This window comes from Crinia signifera, chromosome 8, assembly GCF_055691185.1.
Source record: "Crinia signifera chromosome 8, ASM5569118v1, whole genome shotgun sequence".
NCBI classification, from domain to species: Eukaryota; Metazoa; Chordata; class Amphibia; order Anura; family Myobatrachidae; genus Crinia; species Crinia signifera.
The window spans coordinates 144,157,602-144,177,332 of NC_139224.1; the positions used below are offsets into that span (position 1 = coordinate 144,157,602).

The 19,731-nt window shown below is 49.0% G+C and overlaps 1 protein-coding gene across 2 annotated transcripts; it reads left to right on the forward strand.

Annotated features, from left to right (window-relative positions):
• The first annotated feature begins 2,702 nt into the window (after nucleotides 1-2,702).
• On the forward strand, nucleotides 2,703-19,068 carry LOC146026545 (delta(24)-sterol reductase-like). Of its 2 annotated transcripts, none has more exons than XM_083157306.1 (10): nucleotides 2,703-2,735; nucleotides 9,062-9,316; nucleotides 11,263-11,418; nucleotides 11,592-11,697; nucleotides 12,164-12,282; nucleotides 12,368-12,631; nucleotides 14,591-14,734; nucleotides 14,947-15,144; nucleotides 17,159-17,337; nucleotides 18,458-19,068. In XM_083157306.1, the coding sequence occupies exons 1-10, from the start codon at nucleotides 2,718-2,720 to the stop codon at nucleotides 18,609-18,611; spliced, it is 1,593 nt and encodes a 530-aa protein (XP_083013432.1). In that variant the 5' UTR covers nucleotides 2,703-2,717; the 3' UTR covers nucleotides 18,612-19,068. The 2 variants fall into 2 exon arrangements, with proteins under 2 accessions (XP_083013432.1, XP_083013433.1); XM_083157307.1 differs by lacking the exon at nucleotides 2,703-2,735 and adding an exon at nucleotides 4,767-4,892.
• The last annotated feature ends 663 nt before the right edge of the window (nucleotides 19,069-19,731 follow it).

A 19,731-nucleotide genomic window follows, 5' to 3' on the forward strand; every position in this document is an offset into this window, starting at 1 on the left:
TATGCGGCCATGCTTCAAGGGGTACTGCCCTTTCCAAAAATGCCGCACACTGCAATTCCCATTAACAATATGTCACCCATCGTAATGTCCCTTAAACATTATGCTACACATCGCAATGTCCATTACACATTATGACACACTGTAATGACCATTACACACTATGCCACACACCACAATGCCCTGTACATATGCCACACACTGCAATGCCCATTACAAAGGACTCTATATGACACAAACCATAATGCCACCAGCCTGCGTGCTCAGCCAGTCACTGAGCCGCAGGCTGCTGTGTCAGATACGACTGGATAGCTGCGCCGTCGCTCAGCTGTCCTGTCCTCTATGAAGTCGGCGGCTCAGGCTGTCAATCAGCAGCGAACTCGGTCCCGGGATCCGGAGAAATAACACACAGCCTGTCTCCAGGGCTGCCATTAAAGATTTTGGGGCCCCAGACAGAATAAGATGGGCCCCTTACCTACCACCCCATCTACCAGAAATAACCTTGGTGGATGAATTGAGCATACACACTGAATATCATTCAGTGACATCACAATAACGATATTGAGTGTTCACACTAGGCATTGTTGTTAAACATATCTCGTGCTTGTATGGGGCTTTACACTGTATGGGGCTTTACACTGTATGGGGCTTTACACTGTTCATTTATGAAACAATGATGTGAAAAAAACTCTGTTTACACTGAAAAGCATATTTCTCATTCTTATCTATATTATATAATGCAAGGGGGTGTTGGCACAGCGCAGGGAAGCTTAGACTAAGGATTAGTCACAGGGCAGTGAAAGCTGGACTATAGGGGCACAGATCAGGGAGGGCAGGGCTAGGGGGGCACAGGGCAGGGAAACCAGGGCTAGGGGGGCATACGCACAGAAAAGGGAAGGCAGGGCTAGGGGGCACAGGGCAAGGAAGGCAGGGCTAGGGGGGCACAGAGAAGGGAAGGCAGGGCTCTGGAGCACAGGGAAGGCAGGGTTAGGGGCGCACAGAGAAGAGAAGGCAGCGCTGGGGGGCACAGGGCAGGGGGTGTTTGGCACAGCACAGGGAAGCCTAGACTAAGGGTTAGTCACAGGGCAGGGAACGCTGGACTATAGGGGCACAGGGAAGGGAGGATAGGGCAAGGGGGGCATAGAGCAGGGAAAGCAGGGCTAGGGGGGCACAGAGCAGGGAAGGCAGGGTTAGGAGGGCACAGAGAAGAGAAGGCAGGGCTAGGGTGCCCAGGGCAGGAAAGGCAGGGTTAGGGGGCACACGCAGAGAGAAGGGAAGGCAGGGCTAGGGGAGCACAGGGAAGGGAGGAAAGGGCTAGGGGGCACAGAGTACGGAAGGCAGGGTTAGGGGGGCACAGAGAAGAGAAGGCAGGGCTAGGGTGCCCAGGGCAGGGAAGGCAGGGCTAGGGGGGCACACGCACAGAGAAAGTAAGGAAGGGCTAGGGGAGCACAGGAAAGGGAGGAAAGAGCTAGGGGCATACAGAGAAGAGAAGGCAGGGCTAGGGGGCACAGGGCAGGGAAGGCGGGGCTAGGGGGGGGCACAGGGCAGGGAAGGCAGGGCTAGGGGGGTCACAGAGAAGGGAAGGCAGGGCTATGGGCCACAGGGCAGGGACGGCAGGGCTAGGGGGGCACAGAAAAGGGAAAGCAGGGCTATGGGCCACAGGGCAGGGCTAGGGGGCACAGAGAAGAGAAGGCAGGCCGGGCTAGGGGGCACAGAGTATGGAAGGCAAGGCTAGGGGGCACAGGGTATGGAAGGCAAGGCTAGGGGGGCACAGGAACGCTGGAGTAAAGTAAGGCTGTAAGAAGGTATGGCATTGAAGTGCTAGTTCTTTAACAGCCACTTCAGCCAACTTACTTATTACTCTTGTTGCCATGGGGGTTCCTCCTGCAGCAGAGATCTCATGAATGAGCCTGCAGGCACACACGGAGAGAGCTCCTCCCTGCTCCCAGTAATGCTTTGCAGGAGGCAGGTCTCACACAGAAAGCAGCACTACGTTATGCAGAGGCAGCAGAGTTCTCTCCTGCCACTACAATCTGCTGGTGTCTCTCCCCAGCGGTGTCTCACACACTCTGTTGGGACAGGAAATAATTGCTAGCAACACATAGCTCCCTGATGCTGCTGTGCACTGCAGTGTGAGATGAACTTCCTTCTCACACTGCAGTGCACAGCAGCATCAGGGAGCTGTGTGTTGCTAACGATCTTCCTGCCCTCCGGGACATGACAGCCCGACAGCAGCACCCCCCCCCCCCCCCACCCCCACCCCCCAAATGACGCTGCAGTGGCGTGCGCTCAAAAAAATAAGGAGCAGGTTTAGTGGGTGGGGAAAAGAAGTTTCAAACTGTTACACTTACTGATGGTCCCGGCTCCCTCTGCTATGCACAGTGACAGCTGCTCCTCTCCGCGCTGGCCCCCTACTCTGTGCGCTTCCCAGCTCCTGGCTCGGCTCCCGCTCACTCTGCTGCTGCTGCTGCTTACCGCTCGCTGAAGGCAGCTGGCAGCTGCTCCTGCTGCCGCACCACGTCGGCTACCCACACAGCCCCGCGCGGTACCCGGCATAATGAATGACGTCACAACGTCACGCACTAGGGCCCCGCCCCCGAAACATCCCGCTCGCGCATGCGCAGTCCAGTTTTTGGGAGGAATGGGACAAAAAACGGGAGGAACGGAGGGATTTGCGGGAGAGCGGGAGGAGGATTCAAAAAACGGGAGACTCCCGCTAAATGCGGGAGGGTAGGCAAGTATGCATTAAGTCATTTTACTAGATTCCTCTCAAATGTAGCAGTGCACACCCATAATTCTAGGTGCCACATTCACAATCTCTTTTCACAATCTCTCCATGTATGGAACTATGTGGAGCATGACACGCCCCCTCATTGCAAAATTCGGTACTCTTTACTTAGTTGGGCGCCCATCGCGGTGATCGCGGGCATCGCGGGCAGTACATTAACGGCCGCGACGCGATGCCCGCGATCACCGCGATTTCCCATAGGGTTCAATGTTAAATTTAGTGCTGCCCGCGATTTTACATTCAATGCTTCAATGGCCGCGATTTGGCCATAGGAATCAATGTTAAATGGGCTACAGAGCCCAAATAGGCACAATTAACACTTAAATGTCCCCCCAAATTTGTAACGCCACCCCACGATCCACGCCAACCCGAAGCGTGGCGAGCGCAGCGAGCCCGCGAGGGGCGGCGTGACGCGTCCTCCGACCTTTTCATACCCCCACTATCCACGTCGGCGTGGAGTTGAGAATAGAATAGTGTGGCGAGCGCAGCGAGCCACCGAGCCCGAAGCGTGGCGAGCGCAGCGAGCCCCGCGAGGGGACGTGGATACCTGTGAAGCCTGCGTAGGGCCACGTTTACCTGTGAAGGTATCCGCGTCCCCTCGCGGGGCTCGCTGCGCTCGCCACGCTTCGGGCTCGGTGGCTCGCTGCGCTCGCCACACTATTCTATTCTCAACTCCACGCCGACGTGGATAGTGGGGGTATGAAAAGGTCGGAGGACGCGTACCGCCGCCCCTCGCGGGCTCGCTGCGCTCGCCACGCTTCGGGTTGGCGTGGATCGTGGGGTGGCGTTACAAATTAGGGGGGACATTTAAGTGTTAATTGTGCCTATTTGGGCTCTGTAGCCCATTTAACATTGATTCCTATGGCCAAATCGCGGCCATTGAAGCATTGAATGTAAAATCGCGGGCAGCACTAAATTTAACATTGAACCCTATGGGAAATCGCGGTGATCGCGGGCATCGCGTCGCGGCCGTTAATGTACTGGCCGCGATGCCCGCGATCACCGCGATTTCTTTACCCACGACGCCCGCGATGGAGATCGTGGGCGCCGTGATAGGTAAAGAGTACCCAAAATTCTACTACCAACTATAATCTCCCTGAAACTAGTTTTCAAAAGTAGGCAACTATGAGGTAAGTATGCCTGCGCCAAGTGGTTCTTTTCTGCCGGCAAATTCTATGTTTCTATGTCAACATGCATATGGCAATAGACAGTCCACACAAACATTTTATTTAACATTTTTATTTGATATTTTAGGGTTAAGCTGCTGGAAGGGTTGATTAAGCCGGGTACACTAGGCAATATATCAGCCAGCTCCTGCTGTCAAGGGGGGGATGTGGATCATTTGGTCGACCATAAGTTGGTTGACAGTCATTAGGCCGACACCACTAGATCGACATGCTGAAAGATCAACATGGGTCGGTCGACATGGGTTTAGGTTGACATGGGTCTAGGTTGACAGGTCATTAGGTCAACACAAGCATTAGGTCGACATGGGCAAGGTCAACAGTCAAAAGGTCGACATGGGGTTTTCACTGTTTGGTTCGTACATGCGCAGTCGTTCGATAATAGCCAGGCAAGCGGGTCTGAATGAGGCCCTATGTGCCACCCCCATTCAGCTCAGCAGTGAGAGGTGGGGTAAGACAGGCTAGGCACAGAAGGCAGCCTGCAGCTGTAGTATAATAATACAGCAGTGTGTAATATACAGTGTCGTGTAGGTGGTTGATTATTCTGCAGCTGTGAATGGATAGTAAATGCCATTTACCTTATTACACTACAGCTTTGAGATAACAAAACTCATTAAATAAGCTTAACCTATTAATAAAATATAACACCAGGGCGTCCCACGCCTCCGTCCCTATGACAACCACTCTGACCCGCCCCTCGCTCAGGGGATTGGCTAGTGTAGCTTTCCACTCTGTTCCGATGCTTAGCTCAGCATCTGATTGGGTTATTCCTGGTACACGCTGGTGCCGGTCGATGGGCGGGGTTATGAGTAGGGGCGGGGCTTAGTTTGACAGGAAAAGTGCCGTGTCCGTGTGTGTGTAAGGAGCTGAGCAGAGGGCAAGTGCGGGAAAGCGGGAGCCGGTGCGTGTCTGTCAGGCCGCAGGTATCGTATTGTCCCTTAATAACTCTGTTCTCAGCTCAGTGTCAGATGGCAGCAATACTGATGTACTGTGTTACATGTGTGCGGGAAATAGGCTGTCAGGAAGGTGGGGCAGCGGTATACAGCCTCAGGGCATGCTGCAGTAGACATACAGCAATATGTACAGCCCCTGTGTGTGCAGCTGCATTATACATATGATGCTGCATGCTTTGTGGGTAGGTACAGTTACCTGCATGTATGTATGTGTGGGGGGAGCCTGTATCTCTCCATGCTCATTTGGGAACATGTGTCCCTACAACAGCTGGAGGGCCCTTGTATGAGTGACAGAATGAGGTCAGTTGATGATCAGCAATGTCTAAAGGTGTGTACACACGAGTGCGATTATTGCAAATATCGCTGGCAATATGGTCGCTGAGCGACCATATTGCCAGCGATGGGAGTGTGCTCCCGTTTCTGCCTGTAGTGATTGCTGACCAGCTGGTTTCCAGTGCCGGTCTCCCCCGGCAGTTTCTTTTTCATCAGCGACCATCTCTGGTCATATTAAGTCAAAATTGCTTAGCGACCAAATTGTTCCATATGTACAGAGCTTAATGCATCTGACCCACAGTCCGGAATACAGTAATACAAAGTTCGCTGAGGTGTTGGTGCCAGTCAATAATCTACAAGGCATGGTTTTGCCATAGAAATGATTGCCTCTTTAAAAAAAATGACAGCTTTCGGCTTGCATCCTGCCCCCTTCAGACCTCGGACTGTATAACATCCTGACGGATGTGTGCATTATATTATGTCCTATCAATGTAACTTACCTTTTTAGTATGTACCACCTGCACACCTTGCACCTTGTCCCTGCACAAATTGCTTACACTTTTAACAAACAAAGGAGTAAATTAGTCCGTCGAGTTGCCACTAGTGGTCAGTGGCGGTACTTCACCTTATAGAGGTGAGGAGTAATTGGCCTCCACTGTATTTCAGTGAGGTATCTTGAGGACATGACCCATGTGTGAACATATAAAATGCATTTATGTTGTATAAACACATGAAATACAGCCAAATATATTTTATTTGTGCACAAAACAAGGTTTATGTACTACAGTATCTCAGGCACTGAATTTGAATGCCAAGCAATCATTCTGTTGCACATATTTAGCGCCAGGTTACGGGTCCTGTCCCCAGAAGCGCCAGGTTACGGATCCTGTCCCCAGTAGCGCTAGGTTACGGGTCCTGTCCCCAGTAGCGCCAGGTTACAGATCCTGTCCCCAGTAGCGCCAGGTTACGGATCCTGTCCCCAGAAGCGCCAGGTTACAGATCCTGTCCCCAGTAGCGCTAGGTTACGGATTCTGTCCCCAGAAGCGCCAGGTTACAGATCCTGTCCCCAGTAGCGCTAGGTTACGGATTCTGTCCCCAGTTGCGCCAGGTTACGGGTCCTGTCCCCAGTAGCGCCAGGTTATGGATCCTGTCCCCAGTAGCGTCCGGTTACGGATCCTGTCCCCAGTTGCGCCAGGTTACGGATCCTGTCCCCAGTAGCGCCAGGTTATGGATCCTGTCCCCAGTAGTGCCAGGTTATGGATCCTGTCCCCAGTAGCGCCAGGTGACGGGTCCTGTCCCCAGTAGCGCCAGGTTACGGGTCCTGTCCCCAGTAGCGCCAGGTTACGGGTCCTGTCCCCAGTAGCGCCAGGTTACGGGTCCTGTCCCCAGTAGCGCCAGGTTACGGGTCCTGTCCCCTGTAGCGCCAGGTTACGGGTCCTGTCCCCAGTAGCGCCAGGTTACGGGTCCTGTCCCCAGTAGCGCCAGGTGACGGGTCCTGTCCCCAGTAGCGCCAGGTGACGGGTCCTGTCCCCAGTAGCGCCAGGTTATGGGTCCTGTCCCTTGTAGCGCCAGGTTATGGGTCCTGTCCCCAGTAGCGCCAGGTAACGGGTCCTGTCCCCAGTAGCGCCAGGTTACGGGTCCTGTCCCCAGTAGCGCCAGGTGACGGGTCCTGTACGGGTCCTGTCCCCAGTAGCGCCAGGTTACGGGTCCTGTCCCCAGTAGCGCCAGGTTACGGGTCCTGTCTCCAGTAGCGCCAGGTTACGGGTCCTGTCCCCAGTAGCGCCAGGTTACGGGTCCTGTCCCCAGTAGCGCCAGGTTACGGGTCCTGTCCCCAGTAGCGCCAGGTGACGGGTCCTGTCCTCAGTAGCGCCAGGTGACGGGTCCTGTCCCCTGTAGCGCCAGGTTACGGATCCTGTCCCCAGTAGCGCCAGGTTATGGATCCTGTCCCCAGTAGCGCCAGGTGACGGGTCCTGTCCCCAGTAGCGCCAGGTTACGGGTCCTGTCCCCAGTAGCGCCAGGTTACGGGTCCTGTCCCCAGTAGCGCCAGGTTACGGGTCCTGTCCCCAGTAGCGCCAGGTTACGGGTCCTGTCCCCTGTAGCGCCAGGTTACGGGTCCTGTCCCCAGTAGCGCCAGGTTACGGGTCCTGTCCCCAGTAGCGCCAGGTTACGGGTCCTGTCCCCAGTAGCGCCAGGTGACGGGTCCTGTCCCCAGTAGCGCCAGGTGACGGGTCCTGTCCCCAGTAGCGCCAGGTTATGGGTCCTGTCCCTTGTAGCGCCAGGTTATGGGTCCTGTCCCCAGTAGCGCCAGGTTACGGGTCCTGTCCCCAGTAGCGCCAGGTTACGGGTCCTGTCCCCAGTAGCGCCAGGTGACGGGTCCTGTACGGGTCCTGTCCCCAGTAGCGCCAGGTCACGGGTCCTGTCCCCAGTAGCGCCAGGTCACGGGTCCTGTCTCCAGTAGCGCCAGGTTACGGGTCCTGTCCCCAGTAGCGCCAGGTTACGGGTCCTGTCCCCAGTAGCGCCAGGTTACGGGTCCTGTCCCCAGTAGCGCCAGGTGACGGGTCCTGTCCTCAGTAGCGCCAGGTGACGGGTCCTGTCCCCTGTAGCGCCAGGTGACGGGTCCTGTCCCCAGTTGCGCCAGGTTACGGGTCCTGTCTCCAGTTGCGCCAGGTTACGGATCCTGTCCCCAGTAGCGCCAGGTTACGGGTCCTGTCCCCAGTACTGCCAGGTTACGGGTCCTGTCCCCAGTAGCGACAGGTTACGGGTCCTGTCCCCAGTAGCGCCAGGTTACGGGTCCTGTCCCCAGTAGCGCCAGGTTACGGGTCCTGTCCCCAGTTGCGTCAGGTTACGGGTCCTGTCCCCAGTAGCGCCAGGTTACGGGTCCTGTCCCCAGTAGCGCCAGGTTACGGGTCCTGTCCCCAGTAGCGCCAGGTTACGGGTCCTGTCCCCAGTACTGCCAGGTTACGGGTCCTGTCCCCAGTAGCGCCAGGTTACGGGTCCTGTCCCCAGTAGCGCCAGGTTACGGGTCCTGTCCCCAGTAGCGCCAGGTTACGGGTCCTGTCCCCAGTAGCGCCAGGTTACGGGTCCTGTCACCAGTAGTGCTTTTAGCAAAAACAAAAGTACATTTTGGAAACTATGGTTTTTGGAATAATTTGGATAACTGATATCTGGGTGAGGGTTACTCAATCTGTATAAGCGAATAAGTACATTACATGCTCTTATGGGTGTGGATCAGTTGGTCACCAGAAAATTGTTAGTCATTAGGTCGACATGTGTCTAGGTTGACAGGGTCACTAGGTCGACATAGGTTAGGTCGACAGTCAAAAAGTCAGCATGGGGTTTTCACAGTTTTTTTACCCGAATGTCGACACAGTCGACATGGACACAGGTTAAAGTGCACCACGTCCCCTCGCATGGCTCGCTGCACTCACCATGTTTCAGGCACGACACACCGACTGTCGGCACAGTGAAAAACCCTGTGTCGACCTTTTGACTGTTGACCTAACCCATGTTGACCTAATGACCCTGTCGACCTAAGCTATGTCTACCTAGGCTCAGGTCGACCTTCCTGCATGTCGACCTAGACACATGTCGACCTAATGCCTGTCTAACAACTTGCTGGTGACCCAATGACTGTATCCCGCCGCTCTTACTGTCTGTGATAAATAATAATTATTTTGTATTTTGGGCTTTTTTATTTATTCATATATTACAAATCTTTACTGTGATAAGATGACATCCTGTTATTATTCTTGGTTGTGTCCTGTTTCTGCTGCATTGTTTAATGCCTATTTGTTTAAATGCAATTCAAAAAGGGAAACAAATATAAAAGGTAAAAGTCTGCATTAATGTTCTGTTTTACTCTCTAGGGTTTCCTCCTCTTCTCTAGAACAATGGACGTCCTGATCTACCTGGCCAGTGTCCTGGTGCTGTTGCTGCTGTGGGTTAGAGCAAAGGGCTTTGAGTACATCATCGTCCACCATAGATGGGTCTTCGTCTGCCTCTTCTTGCTTCCTCTCTCGGTTGTCTTTGATGTGTATTATTACCTGAGGGCATGGCTAGTGTTCAAGATGTGCAGTGCGCCCAAACTGCATGACCGCCGGGTAAAGGAAATCCAGGACCAGGTGAGATATGGCTATCCTGTGGTGTCCGTGACCATTTCTGGTGGGTTGCATAGTCAGGGTGGTAGACGAACTGACCCAAATGAGGCTCTGCAGCTGAGGCTCTGCATTTGGATATAGTGGGGATTATTTCCTGCTCTATCAATGGACATAATATATGGAAAAACACAAAAAACATGGCGGCAAATGTACTGTATGAAAGGGTGTTAAGGGATTAGTGGTATCTGCCCACGTCAACTGCCCGCACCCCGTGTCATCGAGGAATTACTATTAGGGATAGCCATCGTTGCCGTTGCCATCGATGGCAATTCTGCAACAGGCCATCGATAGTGCTAAACTATGCAATGGATGACCATCGATAGTTTTACATATCGATGGTCATCCATTGTGTTTGATTGATTGGCCTGTGTGCCAATCAAAACACAGGGGCAGGGCTTCGCTGGTGTCAGGGGGCGGAGCTATGCTCAGTGTCCCAGCACTTTATATAAAAAAAAAAAGCAAAACATCGTTTTGCTGTTCCATCGATAAAGGGAATCCATCTGGTTCTCCCCCATCGATGGCAAAAGTTTTGAATCATCGATGGTCGATGGTCATCCCTAATTACCATGGGAATGCCCAGCGTTCCCATGAAACGCTGGGTGTTCCGATAGTCAAATTCCCCTGCCCGCCTCTCAGTGCCCACCGCCCAGACTTCTGTGTGAGAGCGCTGTGGGCACTCCCACACAGCGGCTGCACATGTGCATAAAAACCTATGTGCAGTCACAAACAATCAGTTCCCCCGTGCGTTCGACCAATTGAATTAGAATAACCCTCATTGTGTGTAGGGCCATCGGGAATGACCTTTCCAACAGCTGCAGGTGCACAGGGCATAACAAAACCAATAGATTTTTTTCTTTTCATGATTTGGAGTTCGGAGAGCACATGTGTGGACATTGTACACCGACAGATTGGGTGAGCGTTGGGTGTCCCAGGGATGGGAACAGGATGGCAGGAGAGTATGGAGGACTATAGGATAGGGATATGGTCACTAGGTCGACATGGGGTTAGGTTTACAGGGTCATTAGGTCGACATTCAAAAGGTCGACATTCAAAGGGTCGACGTGTTTTTTCACTGTTTTTGTGCCGACAGGCGGTATTTCATGCCCTACCATCCACTAGGGCATGGAATGAGAATAAAATAGCGTGCCAAGTGTATCAAGGCACCACACCCGAAGCATGGCGAGCGCAATATTATGGTGTCCATGTCGACATTCGAAACAAAAAAGTGAAAAACCCCATGTCGACCTTTTGACTGTTGACCTACTGCATGTCAACCTTCCTCTTGTAGACCCTGTGACGCATACTCATGAGGAAAGAGGTGGGTGCCAACTGACAGGATCCCAGGGAAGAGGGTGACAAGTGGCAGAGGGGAGAACACTGTTGCAGAAGAGTAGGGAGAACCCCCCAAGGAGAAAGGGGGTTGTATATTATTATTTTTTTGACTGTAGTACTGAGGATGGACTAACCATGTAGCATGTGTAACCATGTTGCAGATAGACTCGTATGTTTCCTGGTGTTTGGTGCAGCACACATATGTTGTACTGTAACCTTACGGTATCTTCAGATTGCACATGTCACATAGGCAACCTCATTGTGTTATGACAGGACCAGCAGTATATTATTAGAAAAACAAAAGTGAAGTTCAGTGCAGCAGTTCTGTAGTTCGGAGACCTTCATGTATGTACGATCATTGTGTAGTGTCAAAATTGAATGCATTTTATTTTGGGGGAAAAAAACGATATATTTTCCTATGATCCCCTCATACGCATGTTTGGTTTTATGCTGTACATCATTTATTATGACAAAAGTTTATACAAATCACACTGGTAACACAGTGTTTAGAGTCCAGTTTGGTATATTACTATCACATGCTAGTTATAGACTGCTGATTCCTGTGCACGATGTTCCAGGTGCGTCGGTGGAAGGCTGATGGAAGTAAAAACTTCATGTGTACCGGTAGACCGGGCTGGCTAACGGTGTCACTTCGGGTTGGGAAATACAAGGACACACATAAGAACATAATGATCAATCTTATGGATATCTTAGAGGTGGACACCAAGAGGCAGGTAAATGTCACAGGCGTTTGCTGCCATTTTCTTGAATGTAAAACTATGTATTTGTTTTAAATAATGTATAATAAGATTTGTGCCATCCCAATATATTAATGCAGTGATGTCTACTCTGAATCCAACTTCCCTCTCTCATTTGACAATGTTCCCTGTTCATCCTTTTTGTTTAGGTTGTCCGTCTGGAACCATTGGTAAATATGGGTCAGGTGACTGCCTTGCTCAATTCTATTGGCTGGACTCTCCCTGTTGTGCCTGAGCTTGATGATTTGACAGTGGGTAAGAAGAAAGTTTTGTACTTTCTAGTTTCTGTCCGCTAATAGATAAGAAATAGATTGTATTTTCTGTATGTGCCCACGTTTTATGGCTATTGGGCAGCATTCATTGGATATAGGGGGTTATTCTAGTCCATTCTTTCTGACAAAATCCTTCTTAGATGGACAAAACCATGTGCACTGTGGGTGGGGCAGATGTAACTTGTGCAGAGAGAATTAGATTTGGGTGGGGTTTTTCTTCAAAGTGAGATCTATATTGAAGTGTAAAATCATGCAGTCAGTATTTTCCCTGCACAGAAACAAAATAACTCACCCAAATCTAATTCTCTCTCTGCACATGTTACATCTGCCCCCCTGCAGTGCACATGGTTTTGTCCATCTAAGAAGGATTTTGTCAGAAAGAATGAACTAGAATAAACCCCATAGTGGGATCTCTATATACTTACATAACATTTACTTATTTTCTGCAGGTGGTCTGATTATGGGAACAGGAATTGAATCTTCATCCCATAATTTTGGACTCTTCCAACACATCTGCTTGGCCTATGAGCTTGTCCTTGCGGATGGAAGCCTGGTGCGGTGCACCCCAGTAAGGCACAATTTATTTTTTACCATTCATTTATAGCACTCCTTTATTGCCATCTGACTTGAAACGGGTGCTCTCTTCTTTTTAGACAGAAAACTCTGACCTGTTCTACGCTGTCCCCTGGTCCTGTGGAACTCTGGGGTTCTTAGTTGCTGCAGAAATAAAGATAGTCCCATCTAAGAAGTATGTGAAGCTGCAGTATACTCCCGTGAGAGGGTTGGAGAAGATCTGTGAGAAGTTTGCCCTGGAGTCCAAAAGAAAGGAGAATTATTTTGTTGAAGGTTTGGCTTACTCGTCTGATGAGGCAGTGATAATGACTGGAGTCCTGACTGACGAGCCTCAGCCTGACCAAGTAAGTAGTACTATGCGCAATCAGGGGAAGGGAAATAACTACTAATGGTAATTATAATTGGGTCAATTAAAAGGTCAACATGGGTCTAGGTCGACATGGGACAAGGTCGACAGGTCGTTGCAAGCATTAGGTCGACATGGGCAAGGTCAACATGGGGTTTTTCACTGTTTTTTGAGCCGACATGCGCTGATAGGTAATATTTCATGCCCTACCCTCCAGCGAGGGGACGCAGTGCTACGTTTCAGTGTCCATGTCGACTGTGTCGGCATTTGGGTAAAACAACAGTGAAAAACCCCATGTCGACCTAATGCTCATGTCGACATAGACCCATGTCGACCTAATGACTGTCGACCCAACTTTTGGTCGACCATATGATCCACACCCGTGGGTGACAGTACGATGAATCCTACAGCAGCTTTCTCAAAACGTGTTCCAACTTTGGGTACTTTAAAATAAATTGTGATGTCATTGATTCCAGGCATATTATAACCGTGCACTACAGGAGTTTGCCAGTGACTGTAATGTGTATCCTTAGAGCTACATTGGTATTTCATATGTAGTGTTGGGAGGTATAACCTACAGCTGCCAATATGATGGAGAACATTTATAAGTGCAGAGCTGTGTACCAAGGTAGCCGATTAGGGAAAGAACTAGGGGGCGGGATGTAAGGTGTTGCGAGTCCGGCGGCCGCGCTGGATGCCAGCCAAACGTGGAAGTTTATTGAAAGGGGCAGTCATTTTACAAGGCATGGTTGTATAAAAATAAAACTATCTGCGTTCAGCCGGCGTCTCGTGACCTCTATAGTTCTAATGCTGGCCATACACTTGTCCGATTTGGACACTCTTCACCCCATTGCGACGGATCTGGCCGAGAGATCAGGTGAAATGCGTCCAAAACGCATGTGTTTGACATCTGATCCAATCCACTGTGCGGTTCCATGAGCATTGGGGTGACAGATCGGACCTGCTTACAGGTCGGACCTGCACGGCAGCGAGGAATGGGACTGGATGCTATATATCACATGCAAAAGAACGGTGTGATTAATCACATGCAAATCTGCTGCCCGGGAAGCTCCTGGGTGGTCCAGAGGAATTCTTATGCAATTTCTCCCTCCGAGAAGTCGCATAAGTGTATGGGGGGCTCTTGGGTGGATTTTAGAGTTACTAAACCAATGTAAAGCAAAGTAGAGAAGTTTCCCATAGGACCAGATTTTAGCTGTCATTTTTTAGAAGGTACTAGATAGAGGATAACTAGACTTATTGGTTGCTACAGGCAACACCCCAACTTTGGGTTTTTAGAAGTAAAATGGGATATTGTGCTATTATGTGCTTGTATTCACTGTGAGCACGAATCGAACACAATTTGGCCGCAAGTGCAGACTCCCTGAGTGCTCACTGCCCCTATCCATCTACATGTGAAATCATCCATCATCACTATCACATACCTCCCAACTGTCACGATTACAGCGGGACAGTCACGATTTTCGGGTCCTGTCCCACCCGCGGTAGGCATTGTCCCGCTGCGGGGGGGGGGGGCAGTTGGGAGACCCCCCAATCTAATAGAATAGACGCTGTGCGCATGCGCACAGCGTCTATTCTCCTATGAAAAGGAGGTTGCGGCTAATTAGCATAAGCCGCGCCCTCATTTGCATACACCCCATTCCCTTTTTGGGCGCTCGCGCGTCTTAGCCGCGCGAGTGTCCCTATTTCCCCAACACAGAAGTTGGGAGGTATGCTATCAGCAGGATTTGCTCCAGCCCTGTTCCTGGTGCAAGAGACCAGCGGGATATCCAATGCAGATCTCTAGCCTTCAGTAATATCTGCATGCTAATGACCCATCCCCCTAACTGTACTTGGCCTACATGGGCACGCACCTTTGCCAGGAGTGAGAAGTAAGATGTGACTGAGATATTTTTGGGGCCCAAATCTGATCCATAAACTTTTTTATTTCATTTGACAGGTAAATAATATTGGAAGTTATTGGAAACCTTGGTTTTTCCAACACGTGAAGTCTTATTTGAAGAGTAACCGAAGTGGAACAGAGTACATTCCGCTACGGCATTACTATCACAGACACACGCGGAGTATCTTCTGGGAGTTGCAGGTAGGTATCGGACTCCAAGTCTGCACCATGCTGTTGTCATAGTGATAGGATTGTACCGGTGCTGCTGGTGGGACTCGTTTTCATAATATTGATAAGCAGCTCCTGTTCCAGGAAGTTATAGAAGTATTAAGAGTTTAACTATAAATAAATTCTTTATTTACCTTGTACAAAACAAATAAAAAATGAATTTTTTTTTTTTTAATTTTTTTTAGGATATAATTCCTTTTGGCAATCACCCAGTGTTCCGATACCTGTTTGGTTGGATGGTTCCTCCAAAAATCTCCTTATTAAAGCTCACACAGGGTGAGACCATCAGAAGGCTCTATGAGCAGCACCATGTGGTGCAGGATATGCTGGTTCCCATGAAATGCCTTCAAAAATCCATCACCGCTTTCCACAAGGAGATTAACGTGAGTTCTGAAGACTTGTGGCATTTACGGAGAATACAGATACATTTCATATGTATCCTATTTTGTTTGTTTTCTTTTGCTTCTTTTGCTATTGATGGCAAAAGTGCAACAGACCATCAATAGTGCATAACTAATCAATGTTTTTACATATGGATGATCATCCATTTTCTTTGATTGACCTGTGGGCCAATCAAAATATGGGAGCGGGGCTTTGCGGGTGTCAGGGCAGAGCTATGCTCCGTATCCCAGCCCATTGGGGAAAAAGCAAAAACCTATTTGTAGAAGCTTGACATCGATGGTGGGAAACCATCTGGTTCTCCCCCATCGATGGCAAAACTATTCGACATCGTCCATAAACCATCAATGATTTCTAATCATCGATGGTCATCCCTAGACAGTGGTGGAACCTACACTCCTCTTCCCAGAGACAGGATTTCTCTTTACATTTAAACACACATCTGTTTTTACCTTGACAGTCCCTAGCACTAATCTAACACCCTTCACATTGCTATTAAAGTGGCCAGCTGGTCCAGTATCAATCACCAGGTATCATAGTGCCTCCCCGAATCTGATCTTCCAGCTCCACTTGATAAAGGATGTCAGACAGGAGTTCTGTTTGACATGTATACTAGGCCTCAATAGAGCCACATTCTGTAGCCTGTTAGCAGCGGGAACAGACCCTGCTAAATCACTAGCCATAGTAGATAAAAGGATTGCTCTTGGGTTGTTGCTATCCTGGACTGTAAGGATGCAGGCAGCACAAAGTCCTGATTCCTTCTGCAGGTAGTTTCATTTATCAGTTGTCATAGACACTCTAGAATCCTTCAGAAACAGATTCAAGACTTTCCTGTTTACTCAAGCATTTCATAATTCCCTTAAGTATCTACATTTTGTCTGTGGTTTATGAAAAAAATTCTGTACTTTATTGTTCCTGTACTGTATTGCGTTTATTCTATCTGTTAAGCCCCTTGAGTCCTATTGAAGAAAGAGCGCTATATAAATTTAATTATTATCTGCACATTACAAGCAGTAGGGCTCAAGATAATCTAGCAAAAAGAGGAAAGAGAAAGGATGTCCTTGATGGGTGCAACTAATGGTCTTGGTTAAAATGTAACCTTTAATAGTCTTAATTAAAACTTAGCGAAATATGACAAACACACATGTAACAACAAAACGTGAATACAAGGGAAGGGTAAGGCTTGTTTTCTTTAAAATGGTGGCTCACTCGTTGCGCACAGATGTTCTTGAATTATTATGTATCACAGGTTAAATTGTGTCGACACACACGTCTCAAATACACATCAATTCCCATCTCTTTCTCTTGCCTCTGTAAGGCTCAAGATTATCCTGCAGCTCACTTAAGCTGCTTTCACATCGCATAAACAGCATTGGCCCGGTAATTTGAAACGTTTAAAAAAAATAAATGGGTCAGACAGCCTTAACCCCTTTCACACCGCATAGCTTAAATGGTCTATTACCCGTTTAAGTGCAGTCTGAAAGGGGTATTACCGTTTTAATGCCGTTTTTTTCCATCACTTTTTTTAAACGTGAAGGATCCTGCTTTTAACACGTTTCAAAATACCGGTATTCTGTAACCGGTAAATTGACAATGGAGCTTTCACATTGCAGCTGTCCCGGTTTTAAAACGGTAAAAAAAACGGCAATATACCGTGTTAAAGCTGCAATGTGAAAGGGGTATAAAGTGCGCACAAGCCATTTCACCCATTGGGCTTTCTAGTGAAAGGACAAAATACTTCCTTGAGATGGTGCACTTACCTGGGAGGAGACCACTGGTCTGGGTGATATGCAGGCTGATATGACTGGGCAGTTGGGAGGCAGAACTTGCTTTTTACTTTTTGCTTCTAAAATTGCACGAGCCCCAGGTAATAAATCCTCTTTTTTTTTATTTTATTTTTAAGAACTTGGGTCCTAGGTTACTGTACATGTCTCTTCCTGTTCTGTTACTGTTTATTACAGGTTGATGCATTTTGTATGTTCTTTTTATTTTTTGCAGGTTTATCCACTTTGGCTTTGCCCTTTCATATTACCAAGTCAGCCTGGCATGGTACATCCCAAGGGTAATGAGGCAGAGCTCTATGTAGATATTGGAGCGTATGGGGAACCCAAGACGAAACACTTTGATGCTAAAGCTTCTATGCGCCAGTTGGAAAAGTTTGTCAGAGATGTTAATGGGTAAGTTCAATTCCAGCTGTAGTTAGCTGGTGAATTTAGTCTGCGTAGCCCCATCAGTCATTCACATGGATTTAAAATTGGTCAGTGATATGAAAATTATTATTCTATGGCACTGTGTAATACTACACTGAAGTGACAAAAGTCATGGTACAGTATACGATTATGTAAAGTAGGGTGGTCAGGATTAGGTTGTCCCTAAAATTGCCGGGATTTAAACCCCGGGATTGAAGTTTCCCATGCACAGTCTATTGCCGTGCAGCATCTGAGCCCTAGCAATAGCTCAGACGCTGCCGGCTGCTTCAGTCTCGGGCTGTGTGGCTCTGCACAGCATGACGTGGTCAGAGCCCGAAATTTTCCGGGCTCAGCTGCGCTGCCGCAGCGGGCTGTCCTGGAAAATTACAGGCATACCACTAATGTGGAATAGGTGTGCGCCAGTGGTGTCCAGGTGTGCACCACTGGCGCACCACCTCTAGAGCCCCCCCACCCCATCACTCCCCCCAACCCCCATCACCTTTGCTCCGGAGCTGCCTGACCACCAATTCGCCAGCCGCCATGCAGTTTACAGTAGTGACGTAGGCAGCAGGCTCGGGGATGTGGAGTTTAGGCGCCCGAGTCCTCCCGAGCCGCCGTGAACATCCCCGAGCCTGCCGTCTGAGGTCACTGATGTGACTGACGACTGAGGGCAGGGGAGCTCAGAACGCCGGAGCGAAGGTTAGGTGGGGCTGGTGGGTTTTGCTGGGGCAGGACAAACCTGCCCTGGTACGTTTGTACTTCCCCAGCAAAACCCACCACTCAAGGGGTTAAGTACCTTTTCTAAGCGCCCTGAGTCCTGTTGGAGAAAGTGTGCTATATAAATTAAACTTCCTTACTACCATTATTTTTGGCATTCAGTGTTTATTACCTTTGCTCATTGACCTGTGTGTGCCCTGCCTACCTGGAAACTAATTCTCTATTGCTGTAGTGGGTGTTTTACAGCTGCTGGAAGCAGAGTATGATTTTTATAACATCCCATGATTGCAGTAGCAGAGGTTGTTAAACGTGTGTACGGTCTGTTTGCCTATCACAAATACTGTAGTCATTTATCTACCTACAAAGTAGAATTCTTTCTTTCTCTGTTCAGCTTCCAGATGCTGTATGCAGACTGCTACATGAGCCGTGAGGAATTCTGGGAGATGTTTGATGCCTCTTTGTATCAGAAGCTGCGAGAGAAACTGAACTGCAAAAACGCTTTCCCAGAGGTGTATAGTAAAATATGCAAAGCCGCACGTCACTGATAGACATTGACCTAAGCTACAGAAATGGACTGTGTACAGAAACCTTACTACGAGCCATTTCCCAGCTGCTTGTACAGGCGTTGTGGGATCACTGATGCAGGGAATCTTTATTACAGCCATGCCCAATTACACCTGGACAGTATCCAGGCAGCCAATGGTTGTCCAATGCCACTGCCTTCTAGGACCCATGTAATTAATACACAATAATGGTGGTAACGCGGTTTAAACTGAACACAAGATTCAGAAATGAAGAATGAAGACTAAAAAAAAATTTTGTCTGAAAGTGTGGGTTTTTTCTCTTATTTTTTTTTTTTTCTTATTTTTTTAAAAAAATGTGAAGCCAAATAATGGTGATGTTTATATATTGAGAAGTGCCAAAAAGCATAATGGTTTAATTAAATGCCTTGTTTGTTTGTGTATATTTTACTATGTTATAATAAATATTGGGTTGTGTGTATCCAGCAGTGACTGTGTATGAAATAGTTATGGGCATTGCTTGTATACAGACTGTATCTGCCCGGAGTAATCATTACACTGTGGGGAGTATTCGATCCTTCCCGACAGCCCGGATCCTGGCCCGTTTGAGTTTTGATCGACAGGTGAACGACAGGCGGGATTCAATGTCCTGCCTGCCGATCTGTGCAAAGGGGCGTGTCCACAAAAACGGCCGTGGATTGTCGATCTGCGTCCGGGATTGCGACAACCCATGGCCGTTATCGGCAGAATATGCCCGACAGCTTCTAAATTCGGGCCCGATCTGCCGCGATCCCGCTGCAATGCTGTCGCTAAAGACAGCATTGAATAGGGAGCCGCCGCTATTTCCCAGGTTGGGAATAGCGGCGGCACATTGAATACCCCCCTGTATATAATAATGGCAGTTACTTGATATAACTGTGTGGGAGAAACACGTCATTGGATAATCTTCTCATATCTACATCTATAATTTGCGACGCAATGGCACCCGATGTTATACAATTTTAAAATCTTATACCATTGTATATGGCATACAATGCGATGGTATACGATTTTAAATTGTATAAGCACCCTAATGGGTGTTTTCAATGTTAAATAGCCCCCTATAAGATTATTAATTGTATAAGCACCGTAATGGGTGCTTACA

Excerpts from the sequence above, each read along its gene's own strand:
- LOC146026545 (XM_083157306.1), top strand. Across the intron at positions 11,698-12,163 it reads GCTTGATGATTTGACAGTGG|GTGGTCTGATTATGGGAACA; the intron begins GTAAGAAGAAAG and ends TATTTTCTGCAG. Across the intron at positions 12,632-14,590 it reads ACGAGCCTCAGCCTGACCAA|GTAAATAATATTGGAAGTTA; the intron begins GTAAGTAGTACT and ends TTCATTTGACAG.